Genomic DNA, 19,717 nt, shown 5'->3' with positions numbered 1-19,717 from the left:
CAAACAAGACACAAGACGTTTGGAGAGTGAGGAGGCGCCGGCACTGTGCTGTGAGTGCGTCTTCTGTGCGTCATTACATTGCGGTATTATGAGGTATTCTAGGTGTTGTTATTTACTGGACCTCCCCTTGAAGAGCCGCTCACCCCAGGGGATCTCGTCATGTGCCCTCCTTAGTAGCCATGACTTGGGTTTTGGGGCCCCCTGTGACCGCTCTCCTGGTCTGTGGACCCCCTGAGGTCACCCCTATAGGGATGTGGCATCGGGGTCTTCTGCATATAGGGGGTCCCCAGGAGTGACGTATCCATGGGACGGGTCATCAGTAGGAGATCCGTGGGGGTCCGCTGGAGAACTGCACGGGGGCCACATACGGCCCCCCATGGCCAGTCACGGCCCCCCATGGCCAGTCACGGCCCCCCATGGCCAGTCACGGCCCCCCATGGCCAGTCACGGCCCCCCATGGCCAGTCACGGCCCCCCATGGCCAGTCACGGCCCCCCATGGCCAGTCACGGCCCCCCATGGCCAGTCACGGCCCCCCATGGCCAGTCACGGCCCCCCATGGCCAGTCACGGCCCCCCATGGCCAGTCACGGCCCCCCATGGCCAGTCACGGCCCCCCATGGCCAGTCACGGCCCCCCATGGCCAGTCACGGCCCCCCATGGCCAGTCACGGCCCCCCATGGCCAGTCACGGCCCCCCATGGCCAGTCACGGCCCCCCATGGCCAGTCACGGCCCCCCATGGCCAGTCACGGCCCTCCACCGCCAGTCACGGCCCCCCATCACCAGTCACGTATATCAGGCCCCTGCAGATTACAGCTGGTCGGACCCCCATAGATCTAATACTGATGGCCTATCCATAGGTGTCCACGATACACAATGGAGTGCTTTAAAGGGGTTGTCCATGACTTGGATATTTATCCCCCAGCCTTAAGTTAGCTTATTAAAGGAGTTTTCCACTTTCACAAGGAATCGCAGACGTGTAAAACAATAAACTATGATATTAATTCCCCCCTCCCCCTTGGCCATCGTCGTCCCCAGCCACTGACATTACCGCTGCAGACAATCAGTGAGCTTGGTGACATGTCGTCTACTTCTACAGAGGCAGTGATTGGCTGCAGCGGTGACATGTGCTGTAGTCATGACATCACCGATCCGGCCAGAAGAGCAGCGGGGGCCAGGGCTGGTCCCAGGACACAGAGACCACTGTCTGTTGTCTTACAAGTATCCAATCCTTTGGAATCACTCTTCTTGTAACACCCCTCTAATATGGGATGTGTGTGACATCCGAGACCCCACTGATCGACTGTAGGAACAGCGCCATGTAGTGGCCGATCTCGGAATTGCAGCTCTTATCTCATTCACTTCAATAGGCTGTGACCTGCAGTACCTGAGAACGTCCACTAGAGGCAGCACTGAGTTGTGCGCTCCACTTGTAGGAGCTGAGGACAGCGGCTCAGTGCGGGGGCAGGTGTCAGACCCCCATCAATCTGATGACCTCTCCTAACTACTTGGTCCTGGACAACCCCTGTAAATCTCCAGTCTGCATACTTTGCAGCTGCCATCATGTCCCTTGCACCCACATGACCGCTGCAGCCAATCACTGGCCCTGTTTTCAGCATCTGTGACGTGTAATGTTGTCGGGGGGGCAGATACTTAACCCTTCTGTTATAATATTAGTAATCCATGTCCTTTCTTCTGCAGCTTCTCTCTCCATTGCTGTCTCTGTCCATGGCGCTCCCTCACGCCTTCTCTCTCCAGGACGCCTCCCTCCTCAGCGGCATTGAGCCCCTTCCTCTGTCCTCTCCTCCCTCACCGCGTCACGCCATCACCGATCTGTGCTCGCCTCCTCTCCTCCCGTCTCCGTCCCTCCGACGCGCCGTCTCCTCCCAGGTCACCGCTCAGCTCTACGCTTCCCTGAGACGCAGCCAAGAAGTGGATGAAGACGAGGAGATCCACCAAGTCTCAGGAAGGGCAGAGCCGGCCCAGGGTCCGGCCATGACCTCCGAGGTGGAGGAGCTAGCCGATGAGTTGTCCAGGAGGCTCCAGGAGGGCGTGGAGACTTCCGGGAGAAGGGTATGTTGTGATGAGACCCCCGCTGCCCAATATGCACGTTATCGCCATCACCATATGAAATGTGGGGGATGGGGAGCGTCTTCCAAACACCTCTGGCTGTCATTATCCCTGTTCCAAGGGGTTGTCCAGCTCTGTGGCAAATGTGCTGTATTTTACCGATGATAAGACTCACCAGCCCGCAAGACGCATCCCAGATTTTGGGGTGCAATATAGTATTTTTTTAATATTTTTGTTAAATAAATTGGCGGTTCGTCTTATATTCTCTGTTAACAATATCTTAGCTTGGGTCATCGGCGGTAGATCAGGGTCACAGGAGGCCGGCGACAGCAGGGGCGGTGCCTGGGGTCCCAGATGGTGTCGGGGCCGAGATCTCCATCTGCGCATGCGCCCATTTTCCCAAAGCCCAACCGCAGGGATATCATAGGGAAAATGGACTCGGTGCCGACACCTGTGATCTCCGTCACCACAGCATCACCCGCTCCTGCCGCTGCCCGCCTCATGAAGCAGCAACCCTGTGACCTCGCTCCGCTGGCCCCCGATGAGCTGAAATTTGGAGGCAAAAAGTGCGTTTTATATTTTTAAAAAATACGATATTAATTTTTACCTAACCCCTTCACGACATGCGCCGTACATGTATGGCGCATGTCGTGTCTCCCCTCCGGCGCTGAGCCCACATCTTTCCCGGCACATGTCGGCTGTTTTGAACAATGGACATGTGCCTGGAATGGCGATGGACCCACGCTTGTTAACCCGTTAAATGCGGCATTTAATGCACGCGCTTCTGGCAATCTCGCCGGAAATCCACCCATCGGTGACCCCCGTCATGTGATCGCGGGTCACTGATGAGTTGGCATGTCAACCAGAGGTCTCCTGCAGACCTCTATGGTTGTCACTGCCGGATTGCTATGAGCGCCACCCGGTGGTCGGAGTTCATAGCAAGTCAGCAATTCTGCTACATACAGGCGATCTGATCGTCGCCTCTATGTAGCGGAGCCGATCGGGTTATGGCAGCTTCTAGTCTCCCATGGAGACTATTGAGGCATGCCAAAAATTAAAAAAAATGTTTTTAAAAATAAAAAATATATAAAAGTTCAAATCACCCCCATTTCACTCCATTCAAAATAAAACAATAAAAAAAAATCAAACCTACACATATTTGGTATCGCCGTGTTCAGAATCGCCCGATCTATCAATAAATAAAAGAATTAACCTGATAGCTAAGCGATGTAACAAGAAAAAGATTCAAAACACCAGAATTAGGTTCTTTTTGGTTGCTGCGACATTGCATTAAAATGCAGTAATGGGCGAACTGAAGATCCTATCTGTACCAAAATGGTATCATTAAAAACGTCAGTGATATATTTAAAAAAGGAGCGCACTCAGCTATCTTAAGTTGGTGCTGGCTGTACTTGGGGAAAACCCAACAACTATATTAAAGACGCCAGCTCGGCACGCAAAAAATAAGCCCTCACCCAACCCCAGATCATGAAAAATGGAGACGCTACAGGTATCGGAAAATGGCGCAATTTTTTTTTTCTTAATTTTAACAAACTTTGGATTTTTTTTTCACTTCAATTAAAACAACCTAGACATGTTTGGTGTCTATGAACTCGTAATGACCTAGAGAATCAGAATATCAGGTCAGTTTTAGCATTTAGTGAACCTAGCAAAAAGCCAAACAAAAAACAAGTGTGGGATTGCACTTTTTTTTGCAATTTCACCGCACTTGAAATTTTTTTTCCCATTTTCTAGTACAAGACATGGTAAAATCATTGGTGTTGTTCAAAAGTGCAACTCGTCCCACAAAAAATAAGCCCTCACATGGCCATAGTGACGGAAAAATAAAAAAAAGTTATGGCTCTGCGAAGAGAGGGAGCGAAAAACAGAAACGCAAAAATGAAAAAGGGCTCCATCGTGAAGGGGTTAAAGGCATTTATTTTGGCTGAAAAAATCATTTTTGCAATTGGGTTTTATTAAAATGTTTGCAGTGTTTGGCTCTTACATGCTCTTTATTATTTGCACCTTCTACTTTGATGTGGTCATAAATCAGGAGAGAAACTAAACAAACCCCCCCAAAAAAGGTACAAACTCTCCAATCAGACCTTTAGAATGAACTCACGGCACATACAGTCTGTCTCTATGACGGGGAACAGGTTTGTGCTTCGTGGAGGGTCTGTGGGGGGAGGGTCTGCGGGGAGGGTCTGCGGGACAGGTCTTTCCTCAGTTTTTGTGGCTTAGAGCAGGAGGATAACTCTGCCTACAGTCCCGCCCCGCAGCACAGGTACATCATTAACTGAAAACTTGTAATACTCCTACCACAAGACGGATTTCATCACCAAGTATCATTACAATCAGTATAACGGAGGCAACCTGACAATGCCTGTAGTTTAAAAAAACAATTGTGCAATTGCCCTTTTTTTACTATTTCACCTCACTTGGACTTTTTTTTCCCATTTTCCAGTACATTTTATGGCAAAACCAATGGTGTCGTTCAAAAGCACAATTCGTTTAGCAAAAAAAACAAAACATCACAAGGCCGTATTGATAGCAGAATTAAAAAGTTATGGCTCGGGGAAGAAGGGGAGCGAATAACAGAAAATCATCCTGGATGAAGGGGTTAAAGGCGCAGCCAACTTTCGTTAGTACAATATCATTATCAAACCAAAATGCGAGGACAATAGATGGTTTTGGAGGGATACATATATTACCAGTTTCATTATCTGCTCCCCTTCTACCTTCAAGATCAGCGGTGGGCAATTCATTTTCCTAAGAGGCCACATGAGAGGCCGAGACTGGTGCGGACGACGAACTCATAGGCTGAAATTAATTCTGCTTAATATTAATTATATCACTTAAAATTGAGCAGAATTTTAGAATGATGACAGCTCCCTATATACAGCATGAGCCTCCTCATAGCCTCCCATGTACAGCACGCGCCCCCTCCCCACGTAGCCTCCCATGTACAGCACAGGCTCCTCCACGTAGCCTGCATGCAGCACGCGCACCCTCCCCCACGTAGCCTCCTGCGTGTAGCACGTGCACCCTCCCCCATGTAGCCTCCTATGTACAGCACGCGCCCCCTCCCCACGTAGCCTCCCATGTACAGCACGCGCCCCCTCCCCACGTAGCCTCCCATGTACAGCACGCGTAGCCTCCCATGTACAGCACGCGCCCCCTCCCCACGTAGCCTCCCATGTACAGCACGCGCCCCCTCCCCAGGTAGCCTCCCATGTACAGCACGCGCCCCCTCCCCAGGTAGCCTCCCATGTACAGCACGCGCCCCCTCCCCAGGTAGCCTCCCATGTACAGCACGCGCCCCCTCCCCACGTAGCCTCCCATGTACAGCACGCGCCCCCTCCCCACGTAGCCTCCCATGTACAGCACGCGCCCCCTCCCCACGTAGCCTCCCATGTACAGCACGCGCCCCCTCCCCAGGTAGCCTCCCATGTACAGCACGCGCCCCCTCCCCACGTAGCCTCCCATGTACAGCACAGGCTCCCCCCTCCCCCATGTAGCCTGCATGCAGCACGCGCCCCCTCCCCACGTAGCCTCTCATGTACAGCACAGGCTCCCCCCCACGTAGCCTCCTGTGTGCAGCACTCGCCCCCTCCCCCACGTAGCCTCCCGCATGTAGCATGGGCTCCCCCCACATTAGCCTCCCATGTACAGCACAGGCTCCCCCCCCCCACGTAGCTTCCTGCATGCAGTACGATCACCCTCCCCCACGTAGCCTCCTGCGTGCAGCATGCGCACCCTCCCCCACATAGCCTCCTATGTACAGCACACGCACCCTCCCCCACGTAGCCTCCTATGTACAGCACGGACACCCTCCCCCACGTAGCCTCCTATGTACAGCACACGCACCCTCCCCCACGTAGCCTCCTATGTACAGCACGCGCACCCTCCCCCCACGTAGCCTCCCATGTACAGCACGCGCACCCTCCCCCCACGTAGCCTCCCATGTACAGCACGCGCACCCTCCCCCCACGTAGCCTCCTATGTACAGCACGCGCACCCTCCCCCCACGTAGCCTCCTATGTACAGCACGCGCACCCTCCCCCCACGTAGCCTCCTATGTACAGCACGCGCACCCTCCCCAACGTAGCCTCCTATGTACAGCACGTGCACCCTCCTCCCACGTAGCCTCCTATGTACAGCACGTGCACCCTCCTCCCACGTAGCCTCCTATGTACAGCACGTGCACCCTCCCCCACGTAGCCTCCTGCGTGCAGCATGCGCACCCTCCCCCACATAGCCTCCTATGTACAGCACACGCACCCTCCCCCACGTAGCCTCCTATGTACAGCACGGACACCCTCCCCCACGTAGCCTCCTATGTACAGCACGTGCACCCTCCCCCACGTAGCCTCCTATGTACAGCACGCGCACCCTCCCCCACGTAGCCTCCTATGTACAGCACGTGCACCCTCCCCCACGTAGCCTCCCATGTACAGCACGTGCACCCTCCCCCACGTAGCCTCCTATGTACAGCACGCGCACCCTCCCCCACGTAGCCTCCTATGTACAGCACGTGCACCCTCCCCCACGTAGCCTCCCATGTACAGCACGTGCACCCTCCCCCACGTAGCCTCCTATGTACAGCACGCGCACCCTCCCCCACGCAGCCTCCTATGTACAGCACGCGCACCCTCCCCCACGTAGCCTCCTATGTACAGCACGCGCACCCTCCCCCACGTAGCCTCCTATGTACAGCACGCGCACCCTCCCCTACGTAGCCTCCTATGTACAGCACGCGCACCCTCCCCAACGTAGCCTCCTTTGTACAGCACGCGCACCCTCCCCCACGTAGCCTCCTATGTACAGGACGCGCACCCTCCCCCACGTAGCCTCCTATGTAAAGTACGCGCACCCTCCCCCACGTAGCCTCCTATATACAGCACGTGCACCCTCCCCAACGTAGCCTCCAGCGTGCGGCATGAGCCCCCCATACAGCCTCTCCATATACTTGCAGACATCCTATGAACATGAAAGAACCAACGCCACACACCTCGCTCCCGTCATCCCGGCGCTCTGCTCCTGTCTCCGGGGCTCTGACTCTCCCCAGTGCACAGCTGACGTGATGAAATGGCCACCTCGCGTCTGCTGGCTCACACTGATTGGTGGAAGATGGAGCCGGCGGCCCTGTCCTCCACCAATATCTTCACCGGTGTCTGCATCCTGAGGATGCAGAATGATGGCGGGTGGGCCGGGGAGGACACTGCAGCCCGTGGGCCTCTGTTTCAGCCCTTCGGCTGCCTTGGTCTGCGGGCCAGACTGGAAGAGCTAGGGGGCCGGATGTGGCTCGCGGGCCGCAGTTTGGCTTGTCAGAGAGCCATAACTTCTTATTTTTCTGCCATTATTCCATTATGACGGCTTGGTTTTTGCGGGGCGAGGTGTAGTTCCTGATGACACCGTCCATTTTACCACATAATGAACTGAAAACCGGGGACAAATCCCAATTGCGGTGAAATAAAGGTGATTTTTTTTTCCTCATTGCTTTTTGGGGTTTTGTCCGTACCGCGTTCATTGTGCAGTAACTGAGGCGGTGACGTGATCCTGCAGCACAGTGTGATCACCGCAGTTCCACAGAAATCTGATGGGCTTGTTTGTGTTTTCACAATTTGGTTTGTATCTCCGACTTCTGCAGCTTGTGTCTCTGATGTTTCGGCTGAGGGTCCGGTCTGAGGACTCGTCCTTCCCGCAGGGGGGGGGCTGATGTTTTTATTGATACCACTCTGTGGTGCAGATGATAATTTGGTCTCTCTTCAATGTCAGATTTCCAGCAGATTGAGCAGATGAAATAATGTAATATAGCCTCAGGACCACCTGCCCCCACACAAGTGTAATACATCCTCTAGAGGGCGCTCCTGCTGTTCTGTGCTGCAAATAACACATTGCCCCTGGTATTGTAATGTCTTCATAATTGTCATTCCTGGGGACATCCACACCCCGACCTCACCTCATGTTTGCCAGAACACCCCCGACCAACTTGTCAGGGACAGGTGTAATGTATGGGCCTGCACAACTGGGTGATCAGGGCGCCTCTTAGCGTTGCATCCCTTTAAGTGTTCCCTAAGTTAGCCCCTCTTGCTCAGAATCGGGGGGTACCCCAGTGTTCAGACTACCACCAATCGTATCCTAGGGATGTGCCAGCAATTTTATATGAAGAGAAAACTTATAGGTTATTCCCACCTCTGCATGGGATGTGTGATAAAGTACTGATTGCTGGGGGACCCCATAATCCAGAGGATGGGACTTTGAACTTCCCCTTTTGAAGGGACTGATGGCCACTCATGCGCTCCACCACTCTGCTCGTGAACTGACGGCCACTCATGCACTCCACTGCTCCGCTCATGGACTGATGGCCACTCATGCGCTCCATAACTCTGCTCGAGGACTGACGGCCACTCATGCTCTCCACTGCTCCGCTCATAGACTGATGGCCACTCATGCTCTCCACTGCTTCGCTCATGGATTGATGGCCACTCATGCTCTCCACTGCTCCACTCATGGACGGATGGCCACTCATGCTCTCCACTGCTCCGCTCATGGACTGATGGTCACTCATGCTCTCCACTGCTCCGCTCATGGACTGATGGCCACTCATGCTCTCCACTGCTCCGCTCATGGACTGATGGCTACTCATGCGCTCCACTGCTCCGCTCATGGACTGATGGCCACTTATGCTCTCCACTGCTCCGCTCATGGACTGATGGTCACTCATGCTCTCCACTGCTCCGCTCATGGACTGATGGCCACTTATGCTCTCCACTGCTCCGCTCATGGACTGATGGCCACTTATGCTCTCCACTGCTCCGCTCATGGACTGATGGCCACTTATGCTCTCCACTGCTCCGCTCATGGACTGATGGCCACTCATGCTCTCCACTGCTCCGCTCATGGACTGATGGTCACTCATGCTCTCCACTGCTCCACTCATAGACTGATGGCCACTCATGCGCTCCACCACTCTGCTCGTGAACTGACAGCCACTCATGTGCTCCGCTCATAGACCGATGGCCACTCAGGCGCTCCGCTCATGGACTAATAGCCGCTCATGGACTGGTGGCCGCTCGTGTGCTCCCCTCATGGCCTGTGCGACTGGCTGAGGAATCTGCAGGAATAAACAATGGATACCTCGGTGGTGCTCATGCTGGCCGTGGGGTATCAAAGTCCATTCTCTCAGAGGATCACGGGTGTCTGAAGGACCGGACCCCCAGCACATAACAACTCACTAACATGGGAATAACTATTTGAAGCTAAATTTATTTAAACTGGAAAATCCCTTTAAAATGGGAAATCCACCCATCAGTGACGTGACTAGTCTTGTTGTGACATCTCTGGGGCTCCTGAGGCGAGTAGTCCACTGTGCTGACTGTTCAGTAACTGGTCTGCACCGGCCAACTCCACCCATGTGATCTTATGCTTGAAGCTGAGTGTCCACTGAATTTCCGCCTTGCTTTTGGTCCCCTCCGTCACTGTAACCGCAGTGCGTTCCTCCACAGGAGCCCTCTCCGTACATCACTCAGATGGAGTCTCTACGGTGCCACCTGAAGACGATGCTCAGCCTGGGAAGCACTGGGATGTCACACGGTGGGTGAGACCGGACGGAGGGAAACCACAGGGGGGGATGGGAAGCTTCATCTCAGTTGTCATTACTTTCTTCTTGTAGGTGAGGCCGCTGAAAAGATACTGGAGCAGCAGAGCGACACCACGAGCACCTTGCTCAGGTAAAAGTCATCCATATGTGCGCTGTATATAATCACGTTACAACAGGCTTGGACACTGCAGGGCACCACTGCTTCACTATCCCGTCATGGTTGGGCATAGTGCTATCCCCATATGAGCAGGAGGCCTCTTTGTGTACAGCAGAATGGTGCTGTGCATCTGGTACTGACCTGCGGATAATATGCCTCTGTTTCTCAGTGCCCATCCTGGCCAGGACCTCTCGCCTCCCCTGTCTCTCGCTGGCTTGGAAGGTCTCTTCCCTCGATACTCTACCCTGTACAATGCCCCCTTACCTGACCTCCAACTGAGAGACGCCCTGGAGAAAGAGACGGCACGTCGCAAGGTAAAGCCGCCCATGGACTGCTCTGTGCGCTCACTAATTTTCTCTTGCTTTTTTTTTTCTCTTTCATTCCTCGCCTCTTTTTCATTAGTGGTTTCTTATTTTTTTTCTCCTGTCCCTCTTTTTTTTTTTGCAATGCTCTCACTCCGTTCCTCTCTTTCTCTTTTTTCCTACATCACTCTTTTTTTATTGTCTTTCTCCCCTTTCTTTATTCTTTACTTTTTTTTTCCATTAGCCATTTCTATCTCTTCAATCACTCATCATCAGTTACTGTGACTCACCATCTCTTCCCCTGCCTCGCTCTCCGTGATTCCACTGTCTCTTCTCCCGTCTCGCTCTGTGATTCCTCCGTCTCTTCCCCTGCCTCGCTCTCTGTGATTCCCTCATCTCTTCCCCTGCTTCTCTCTCTGTGATTCCCTCATCTCTTCCCCTGCTTCTCTCTCTGTGATTCCCCCATCTCTTCTCCTGCCTATCTCTCTGTGATTCCCCCGTCTTTTCCCCTGCCTTTCTCTCTGTGATTTCCCCGTCTCTTCCCCTGCCTCACTCTCTGTGATTTCCCCGTCTCTTCCCCTGCCTTTCTCTCTGTGATTTCCCCATCTCTTCTCCTGCCTCGCTCTCTGTGATTCCCCTGTCTCTTCCCCTGCCTTTCTCTCTGTGATTTCCCCGTCTCTTCCCCTGCCTCACTCTCTGTGATTTCCCCGTCTTTTCCCCTGCCTATCTCTCTGTGATTTCCCCATCTCTTCTCCTGCCTCGCTCTCTGTGATTCCCCCGTCTCTTCCCCTGCCTCGCTCTCTGTGATTCCCCCGTCTTTTCCCCTGCCTTTCTCTCTGTGATTTCCCCGTCTCTTCCCCTGCCTCACTCTCTGTGATTTCCCCGTCTTTTCCCCTGCCTATCTCTCTGTGATTTCCCCGTCTCTTCTCCTGCCTATCTCTCTGTGATTTCCCCGTCTCTTCCCCTGCCTCGCTCTCTGTGATTCCCCCATCTCTTCCCCTGCCTCGCTCTCTGTGATTCCCCCGTCTTTTCCCCTGCCTCGCTCTCTGTAATTCTGCCATCTCTACTTGTCTCTCCCCCCGATCTCTTCGGTGACTCCGTCATCTGTCATGACTGTGGATCAGCGGCTAAGCCTCAGTGTGATGTAATCCTGTTAGTCAGTCATGTGGTGACTGGCTCATCTACCTCCTTGTTCCCCGACGTCCCATCCCCCAATGTCAGTGTCTCTCTCCGCAGCACCTCGAGCGTCACATCCAGAACCTGCAGAGTGAGATGCTGGAGCTCCAGCAGGGGGCGTCCGTGATGCTGGCGGCCGACCGCAGGAAGGACTGTATGATCCAGCAGCTGGACCAGGTGACCTCTGTCATACCACTGCCTACCACAGCGGGGCGTCCTCCACCCACTAACACCTGCTGGTGTGCTCTGCTCCCACATGGCGGAGAGGTGTGGCAGGTATCACGCACTTGTCCTACCTGTTGGCTGTCCGGAGGTCACTACGTTTGCGGCTTCTCTCTGCTCCTGAAGTGAAACGCACTGGACAATCCCTTTAAGATAATGAGAGGAGCTTCCCCTCTTGTCAGTCCGCTTCATTAGGAAATCTGTGCTGGCGCAACAGTGAAAGAAAATTTCTTATATGATGACACCCTCCATATTACCTCTGCAGCATGGAGGCATGTACCCCGGCACCCCATATGATCCCTGAAAGTGTTAAGCTTCAGATCTGTTAACCTTTTTGCTGTCCCGGGTTTATTTTTTGGACATGGTTCTGTCCAGTCCGACAAGTGGGGCGATGCATCCTGGCTCAGGTTTCTGAACGTGTACAAATTTTGGTGCCCTCAGACTCTGGCGCTGGTGGTTGGAGGTTGGAAGCAGCAGGAACGTCAGAGAGAAGAGACCATGCACAGACTCCGGCAGCAGAAGGAGGAGGCGGAACAGGCCCGTACCAGGGACCAGGAGGTGAGAAATCACATGACCACCGAAGCTACCAAAACGTGAGCTTCAGTCACCCAGCAGAGAAACGAGGGTTAACACAAAACCTGACTTAAAAGGCCATTTTTTTCCCCAATGTTTGGAAGCGAGTCCCCTTTTCTCCTGATCCCTAAATCACTACAAAGACAAGTGAATTTCAAATTCTGTGGCACAGAAGAAGATGGCCCAATGCCGACCTAATTGGAGCTAATTCTCCGGGTCCACACTCTTCTTTCCAGTGAAAAATTGAGGACATAAGTACCCCTTCTTATGATTAGCGGGACCCCTCACTGACCTAATGGTTTACCCCCATACAATGGATACAATTAGACTGGAATGTCCGTTTAAGGAATGGTTAAAAGAATTCTTAGCTACCCCCTTATCTGAGAGTAGTGATCAAGGTGTCTTTTTTTTCTGTTCAGTGCCACTTCTGATGTCTCCTCACAGATCCTGGCCCAAGTGGAGCAACGTCTGGCCGAGGCCATGGAGTCGTTGGGTCGGGAGCAGGTTGTCGCCAAGGAGCAGGAGACAGAACTGCAGAGACAGGTGAGCGTTGCACTGCCGTTGTGCAAGATCGATACCAGCGCTGGGCCTCTGCGCCTTTCTGATCTGATGACGTCTTCTCCTACAGGTCGAGGAGCAGACGGCTCATGTTTCGCAGCTCCAGAAAGAGCGGAAAGCGGAGGAGGAAGCGAGAGAGCAGGAAAGGCGAGAGCTGGAGACATTGCAGCAGCGAGCACAGGAGCAGCAGAGATTCTGGGAGCAGCGGGAGCTGGAGCTGCAGGAGGAGTGCAGACAAGCGCAGGACAGAGGAACGAGGGAGCTGGAGAAGGAGAAGGTAATGGCACCACAGAAAGGGCACAAATCCAGTCACCCCTCCTCTATGTCCTACAATCATTCTGTCAATATGCCCTGATCTAGGCTTTCCATCTCACAGAGGTGCTGCGCTCTGTCCCCGGCTGTTGCTTCCCCACCACAACTTGATCAAAGACTACCATTGGGTTACTGTGGGGCTACTGAATGCCTTTGTGTCTGCCACGTTTATAACGGCCCGTGGGCTTCATAAGAGAAAGCCATTTTGACTATAAAGTACAACAGAAAACTACTGCAGAGAATAGAACAAGATATTAATTGATCCATCACAGTTCTGGTGCCTCTCTGACATCTAATAAATAGAAATCAAATGTAAAAAAAAATAAATTTGTTGCTAAACTAAATTTTGTATTCCCCCCCACCCCCCGTTACTAAATTAGGAAAAGTGCAATCGATCAAAAAAAAACAAAAAACGTATTAAATGCCTTAAAGAGAAAAGGAAAAAACCTCTCAACTCCAGAAGTGCAGTTTATTTACTCGTCACATCTTTCAAAAAAATAAAATTTGACACTGAAAAGCGATCACACTCTGAATGTCCTGCATAAAACGAGCCCCCGTACGGCGGTGACGACAGAACATTTCACAAGTTTTGGCCTCCGGAAGAAAAGGAAGAAAATAAACGAATGCGGAAAAATGAGAATTGGACACATTGCAACTTGTCCCTGCGATCTCTGTAGTGGACATCAATGCCCTGCGGCCCTCACTACTCACCAGAATGAAGGGGTAAGCGAGCTGCACTGCGCCCCCTATTCTGACCAGAAGAGCTTTGAGATTCCTTGCCCTGCAGGCTTCCGGTTGTATACACATAAGAAAATGGCAAGGAATCGTGTAACTTTTCTGATTGTCGCTGGTGGAACCGAGGTTGGTTCCTCCTCGCCATATTTCCATCCATGATTCTCTCCCCTTTCTTCCTACAGGCTTTCTCTCAACATGAGACCCAAAAGTCTCAGCAGCTACAGCTGGCACTCGCCGCCCAACATGGAGACGTCTTGCGTTTGGAGCGCGAGCTGCAAACATCTCACCGAGAGAGAGATACTCTGCAGATGGAGCTCAACTTGGAGAAGGTAACGACTATCTGCAGTCTCTATCATTCTTCCCATTGGCTACGTGACGAAAGCTTAAAGGGGTTTTTTCCCATTTTCATAAATGAGTATTACTGGTAGTGCTCGTAAATACTAGCAAGTTTGTAATTGTCTGGCACGGCTAATTTTGAACACTTCTTGAGATATTGACACTTTTGTTTATCTCTCATTGCCTTGGAGACCGACCACTGCTGCTAGACAGCCGAACAGGCACAGTGCCTACAGGCTCTTTTGCATTGAGTTTGGAAGCACTGTTTGGAAGCCAGCTAGGATCGCCAGAGCATGTTTCTCTGATCGCCCATGACGGCACCACGGAGAGAGGGGATCCGCCCACCAAGGACAGGAAACCTACGGATAAAAAGGCGGTACCACTCTCCTGCATCAGTTGGTTTCCTGTCCTTGATGGGAGACCTACGGACTTACCAGTTCGTCGTTGGATCCGGGGCCAACCAGTCCGATTCAGGCAGCTGGGGTCCCTCTGCCTCGGCTAGGGTGGTGACCCGAAGCGCCACCGCTGGGAGCCAGTGGGCCGACAGGGTGTGCGGGGGAGGTGACAAGGAGTTCGCGGTCACCTCCCCAGGTAAGATGCAGCAGCGGCAACATCCAGGGGGGTCCCTCTGTGGTTGCGGGAGGTGCAGCGCGACCCTCCCTAAATCAAGCGTCAGTCTGCACACTGCATCGCCATCAGGCGTGCAGGTATTGCGCTACTGGGGCTGCATAGGACCGGGGGTGCCGGTCAGCAGCGCCATATCTGCTTCCGGGCGCTGCTTTGCGCAGGCCCGGTATCCAGCTGGTCTCGCGAGGTCTGCAGAGCGCCGGTATGCGCAGGCGCCGGCGGTGCTTCCGGCCGGGCGCTTGGTGCGCTCTGCGCAGGCGCCGGCGTGGCTCCAGCCGGGCGCTTGGTGTACACTGCGTGGGCGCCGGCGGGGCTTCTGGCCGGGGCGCGCTCTGCGCAGGCGCCGGCGTGGCTCCAGCCGGGCGCTTGGTGTGCATTGCGCAGGCGCCGGGGGTGCTTCTGAAGCCGCCGGTATGTTTCGGCGGGGCGCTTGATGCGCACTGCGCAGGCGCCGGCGGGTCTTCCGGTCGGACGGCGCGGATTACCGCTAGAGCGTGTTTTTGAGTCGGATTACTGCGCAGGCGCCGACCGCTCCTCCTATGATCAGTCGCTACTGCGCAGGTGCAGGGAAGCGGCGGGAGGGTTCAAATAGTAGAACCCTCATCCTCTTGGTGGCTCTGCAGTAATAGGCAGGAGCTTCAAGGGGAATAGGAGCGACAACTCAGCCGAGTTCAAGGCACGCAGACCAGCAGCAGTATGAGTGACCCAGCATCACCTCCGCCCGAATCACCTCCACCTGCAGTATCGCCACAGCAGCAGCAGCAGCAGCAAAAAAGGCGGCAGCAGAAAGGGCACCAGGACACCAGCAAAGAACGCCAAAGGTCTCAACACAGTAAGGAGTCCAGTACGGCGTCGGGGAAAAAGCCAGAGGCAGAGAACCCCCAATCGGTATTTATGGGTCCTGGAGGTGGTAAGTGGATCTACGTGAATGTCAGAGACAGTAAGATTGTTATTTGTCTCTTTTTAGGGGAGGAAAAGCGTAGCTAAAACTAAACACAAAAGTTGCGCCATCTGTAGAGAGGACCTTCCACCTACATGTGATAAAAGACTATGCAATACTTGCATTCAACAAACTGTGTCTGAAAACCTTCCAGGGTTTGCTTCAGATCTTAAGAGCCTAATTAAAGAACAAGTAGAGGACACTTTTAGGTCACTAAAAAGTGGAAAAAAAAGGAGAAAGACCAGGCATAGGTCTGCATCTCCAGCCTCAAAATCCGAAAGTGGTAGTGAGAGTTCAGCGTCCTCCGTCTCCTCCGACTCATCCTCATCATCTACTTCTTCCTCGGGGGGACATAACTGTTTCCCACTAGAGGATACTGATGGCCTCATAAAGGCAGTAAGAAGCACCATGGGGTTGGTAGACTCCCATCCTAAAAAAACAGTACAAGACATTATGTTTGGAGGCCTAGAACAGAAAAAGAGGAGAGCTTTTCCGCTTAACGAAGCAATTGCAGCCCTAATTAAGAAGGAATGGAAAAAGCCCATGAGGAAGACTCTCTTAACTCCAAAAAGGAAATACCCCTTCGAGGAAGAATCGTGCTCCTTTTGGGAGAAGGCCCCGAAATTAGACGTGGCAATTGCTAAAGCCTCAAAGAAATTCGCCCTCCCGTTTGAGGACATGGGGGTTCTGAAGGACCCAATGGACAAAAAGGCAGATGCATTTCTCAAGGGCTCTTGGGAGGCAGCGGGAGGAGGCCTGAAGCCGGCAGTTGCAGCTGCATGCACTTCGCGCTCCCTGATGATCTGGCTGAACCAACTAGAGGGTCAGTTAAAGGGGAAAACTTCCCGGGACTCAATTCTGGATACATTACCCGTAATGAGGGGGGCTGCGGCCTTCCTAGCTGATGCCTCGGCCGACTCCATCAGGCTATCCGCCAGAGCAGCAGTGTTTGCTAATGCGGCCAGGCGCACCCTCTGGCTTAAGAATTGGCCAGGCAACCTACAAACGAAAACGAAACTCTGTACCATCCCCTGTGAAGGGGAGTTTCTGTTTGGGTCGACTCTAGATGACATCTTAGAGAAAGCCGGGGACAAGAAAAAGTCATTCCCCTCTCTGGGTCTCCCCTCTTATCGGAAGCCATTTCGGAACAAGAGGTTTTTCCGTAAGAACCCAGGGAAAGGCCAGGGGAAGTGGGACGATAAGAAAAATAAAAATAAAGGATTTATCTTCAATAAAAACCTCAATGACAGCAAGAAACCTCCACAATGAAGGTTCACCCCAGGTGGGAGGGAGATTATCTCTCTTTCTCCCAGCCTGGAAAAGATCACCTCCAGTCATTGGATCCTAAACATCATAGAATCAGGACTGAGGTTAACATTCAAGAGGTACCCTCGTCCCTCCTTCAAGGTAACATCTACCAGATCCTCAGCAGAAGAACAGTTAACTCTAGAAAACGAGATTGTGGGGTTAGTAAAAAAAGGAGTACTCCTAGAAGTTCCCCCTCAAGAAAGAGGGCAAGGGTACTATTCCCCTCTATTCCTGAGGAAAAAAACAGATGGTTCCTTCAGGACCATTATCAATCTGAAGAATCTAAACAATTACTTAGAGGTTCAAGCATTCAAAATGGAAACGATAAAGTCATCAATCAAAATGCTGTTTCCTCAGTGTTTCATGGTGGTCCTGGACTTGAAGGACGCATATTATCACGTCCCAATACACAAGGATCACCAGAGATTCCTCAGAATGGCAATCCACATCAAGGGAGTCCTAAGACACTTCCAGTTTACAGCTCTTCAATTCGGCCTAGCAATAGCCCCGAGGGTTTTTACAAAGCTGGTCGCGGAGGTAATGGCTCACCTCAGGGAAGAAAACACCCTGATCGTTCCATATCTGGACGATTTCCTGGTGATAGGCTCCTCCCAGCAACATTGCAAGAATCAGCTAGATTTAGTGATTCAATCTCTAAAAAACCTGGGCTGGCTAATAAACCTAGAGAAATCCAAACTGGTGCCTTCTCAGGTTCAGGAGTACCTAGGTCTCACTCTAGACTCCAGAAAAATGGAATGCCGGCTCCCAGAGGGCAAATTACAAAAGATAAAAAGCTTAGCATCAAGAGTACAATCTCTCCCCTCTATAACTCTCAGACAGGGCATGTCACTGTTAGGCTCTATGACCTCTTGCATCCCGGCAGTCCAGTGGGCCCAACTACATTCGAGGGATCTCCAATGGCAGCTACTGTCCGAGCAAATCCGCCTAGGAGAGCATTTAGACGGGCGGTTAACATTGTCTCCTCGCACCAATCTCTCTCTAACTTGGTGGACATTGCAGGAAAATCTTTCCCAGGGAGTTCCATGGGTAATCCCGATATCAAAGGTCCTAACAACGGACGCAAGCCCCTCAGGGTGGGGGGCTCATCTGGGCGACCTTGTAGCTCAGGGCATTTGGTCCCCGTCCCTTGCAAACAATTCCTCCAATATGAAGGAACTCCTGGCAGTGAAATTTGCCCTTCAGGAATTCCTGGGGGTCCTTCAATCTCACCATGTAAGGGTGATGTCGGACAATCAGGTGGTAGTATCGTATATAAACCATCAGGGGGGTACCCGTTCCAAAAGTCTAATGGAAGTGGCCAACTCGATCCTTCAGATAGCCGAAAACAACCTTCTATCCCTGACAAGTCTACACATAAAAGGGATAGACAATTACAAGGCAGACTTCCTCAGTCGTTCCAGCCTAAAACAGGGAGAATGGGAACTAAATCCAGGCATATTTACCCAGATCACTCAGAAATGGGGGGTTCCCAAAATTAGATCTCTTCGCGAGCCATTTAAACAAAAAAGTAGCCGCCTTTTGCTCTCTATCTCCCATGGGGAACCCAGTAGCCCTGGATGCTTTCCTGATTTCTTGGGGTCACCATCTGGTCTATGCCTTTCCTCCTCTCATTTTGATTCTAGCAGTGCTGAGGAAGATTCGGGAGGACGGGGCGTTGGTCATCTTAATTGCCCCGTTCTGGCCGAAGAGACCTTGGTTCTCATGGATGAGAAAGATGTCGATATCCGACCCTTGGGTATTGCCAGACCTACAGGATCTGTTGTCACAGGGCCCAATCTATCATCCGCGGGTCAAGAACTTACACTTGACAGCCTGGCTCTTGAGAGGAAAATATTAGAAAGCAGAGGGTTCTCTTCAGGGTTAATTTCAACTCTGTTGAAAAGTAGGAAGCCGGTTACAACAAAACAGTACGGCAAAATATGGAAAAAGTTCCTGTCCGTTTCAGGCGCTAAAATAGGGAAAGAAATTCCTATTAATGCCATTTTAGAGTTCTTGCAAAACGGGTTGGAAATGGGGTTAGCCACCAGTACCCTAAAAGTCCATGTGGCAGCATTAGGTGCTCTATTTAATTTTGACTTGGCTTCAAATAGGTGGGTCTCTAGATTCATTAGGGCGGCAGGAAGATCTAGGCCTCTGCCAGTAAAAGTGGTTCCTCAGTGGGACTTAAATTTGGTCCTTAAAGCCCTGACTAGTCCTCCATTTGAACCATTACATGAATCTACAATAAAAACGCTATCCCTCAAGACAGCTCTTTTAGTCGCCCCTACTTCTGCCCGTAGGGTCAGCGACTTACAGGCCCTTTCAGCCAACCCTCCTCACACACAATTTCTAGAGGATAGGGTTGTTTTAAAAACAGACCCAGCATATCTCCCGAAAGTGGCTTCAAAATTTCACAGGTCTCAAGAGATATCTCTTCCCTCCTTCTGTCCCAATCCTAAAAATAAGGAGGAACAAAATCTACATACACTAGATGTAAGGAGATGTCTTTTACATTACCTAGAAGTCACTAGAGAGAGTAGGGAGGATTCCTCTCTGTTTGTGTGTTTCCAGGGTCCCCGGAAGGGGAAAAAAGCATCTAAAGCCACCATAGCAAGATGGATCACGGACGCCATCAGCCTAGCATACTCAGCAAGTGGGATGCCCGTTCCCGGGGAGGTTAAAGCTCACTCAACAAGGGCAGTAGCAACTTCCTGGGCGGAGAAGGCCGGAGCTTCCATAGACCAGATATGTAGAGCTGCTACCTGGTCCTCACCATCCACATTCTATAGGCACTATAGAT

The 19,717-nt window shown here is 52.2% G+C and overlaps 1 protein-coding gene across 1 annotated transcript in view; it reads left to right on the top strand.

Moving 5' to 3' along the window:
* The first annotated feature begins 1,620 nt into the window (after positions 1–1,620).
* The window catches only part of CNTROB (centrobin, centriole duplication and spindle assembly protein), a 70,566-nt gene continuing 52,469 nt past the window's right edge, over positions 1,621–19,717 (top strand). Inside the window, exons 1-9 of the mRNA XM_069767407.1 lie at positions 1,621–2,071; positions 9,577–9,664; positions 9,744–9,801; positions 9,998–10,142; positions 11,367–11,483; positions 11,970–12,086; positions 12,546–12,644; positions 12,730–12,936; positions 13,889–14,035. Coding sequence (XP_069623508.1) covers positions 1,682–2,071; positions 9,577–9,664; positions 9,744–9,801; positions 9,998–10,142; positions 11,367–11,483; positions 11,970–12,086; positions 12,546–12,644; positions 12,730–12,936; positions 13,889–14,035 — 1,368 coding nt within the window. The 5' untranslated portion in view covers positions 1,621–1,681. The remainder of the gene's footprint in view (positions 2,072–9,576; positions 9,665–9,743; positions 9,802–9,997; positions 10,143–11,366; positions 11,484–11,969; positions 12,087–12,545; positions 12,645–12,729; positions 12,937–13,888; positions 14,036–19,717) is intronic.

The sequence above is a fragment of the Ranitomeya imitator genome, chromosome 4, assembly GCF_032444005.1.
Source record: "Ranitomeya imitator isolate aRanImi1 chromosome 4, aRanImi1.pri, whole genome shotgun sequence".
Taxonomy (NCBI): Eukaryota; Metazoa; Chordata; class Amphibia; order Anura; family Dendrobatidae; genus Ranitomeya; species Ranitomeya imitator.
The sequence above is the reverse complement of the archived record's forward strand: the minus strand, read 5'-3'. Positions and strand labels throughout refer to the sequence as shown.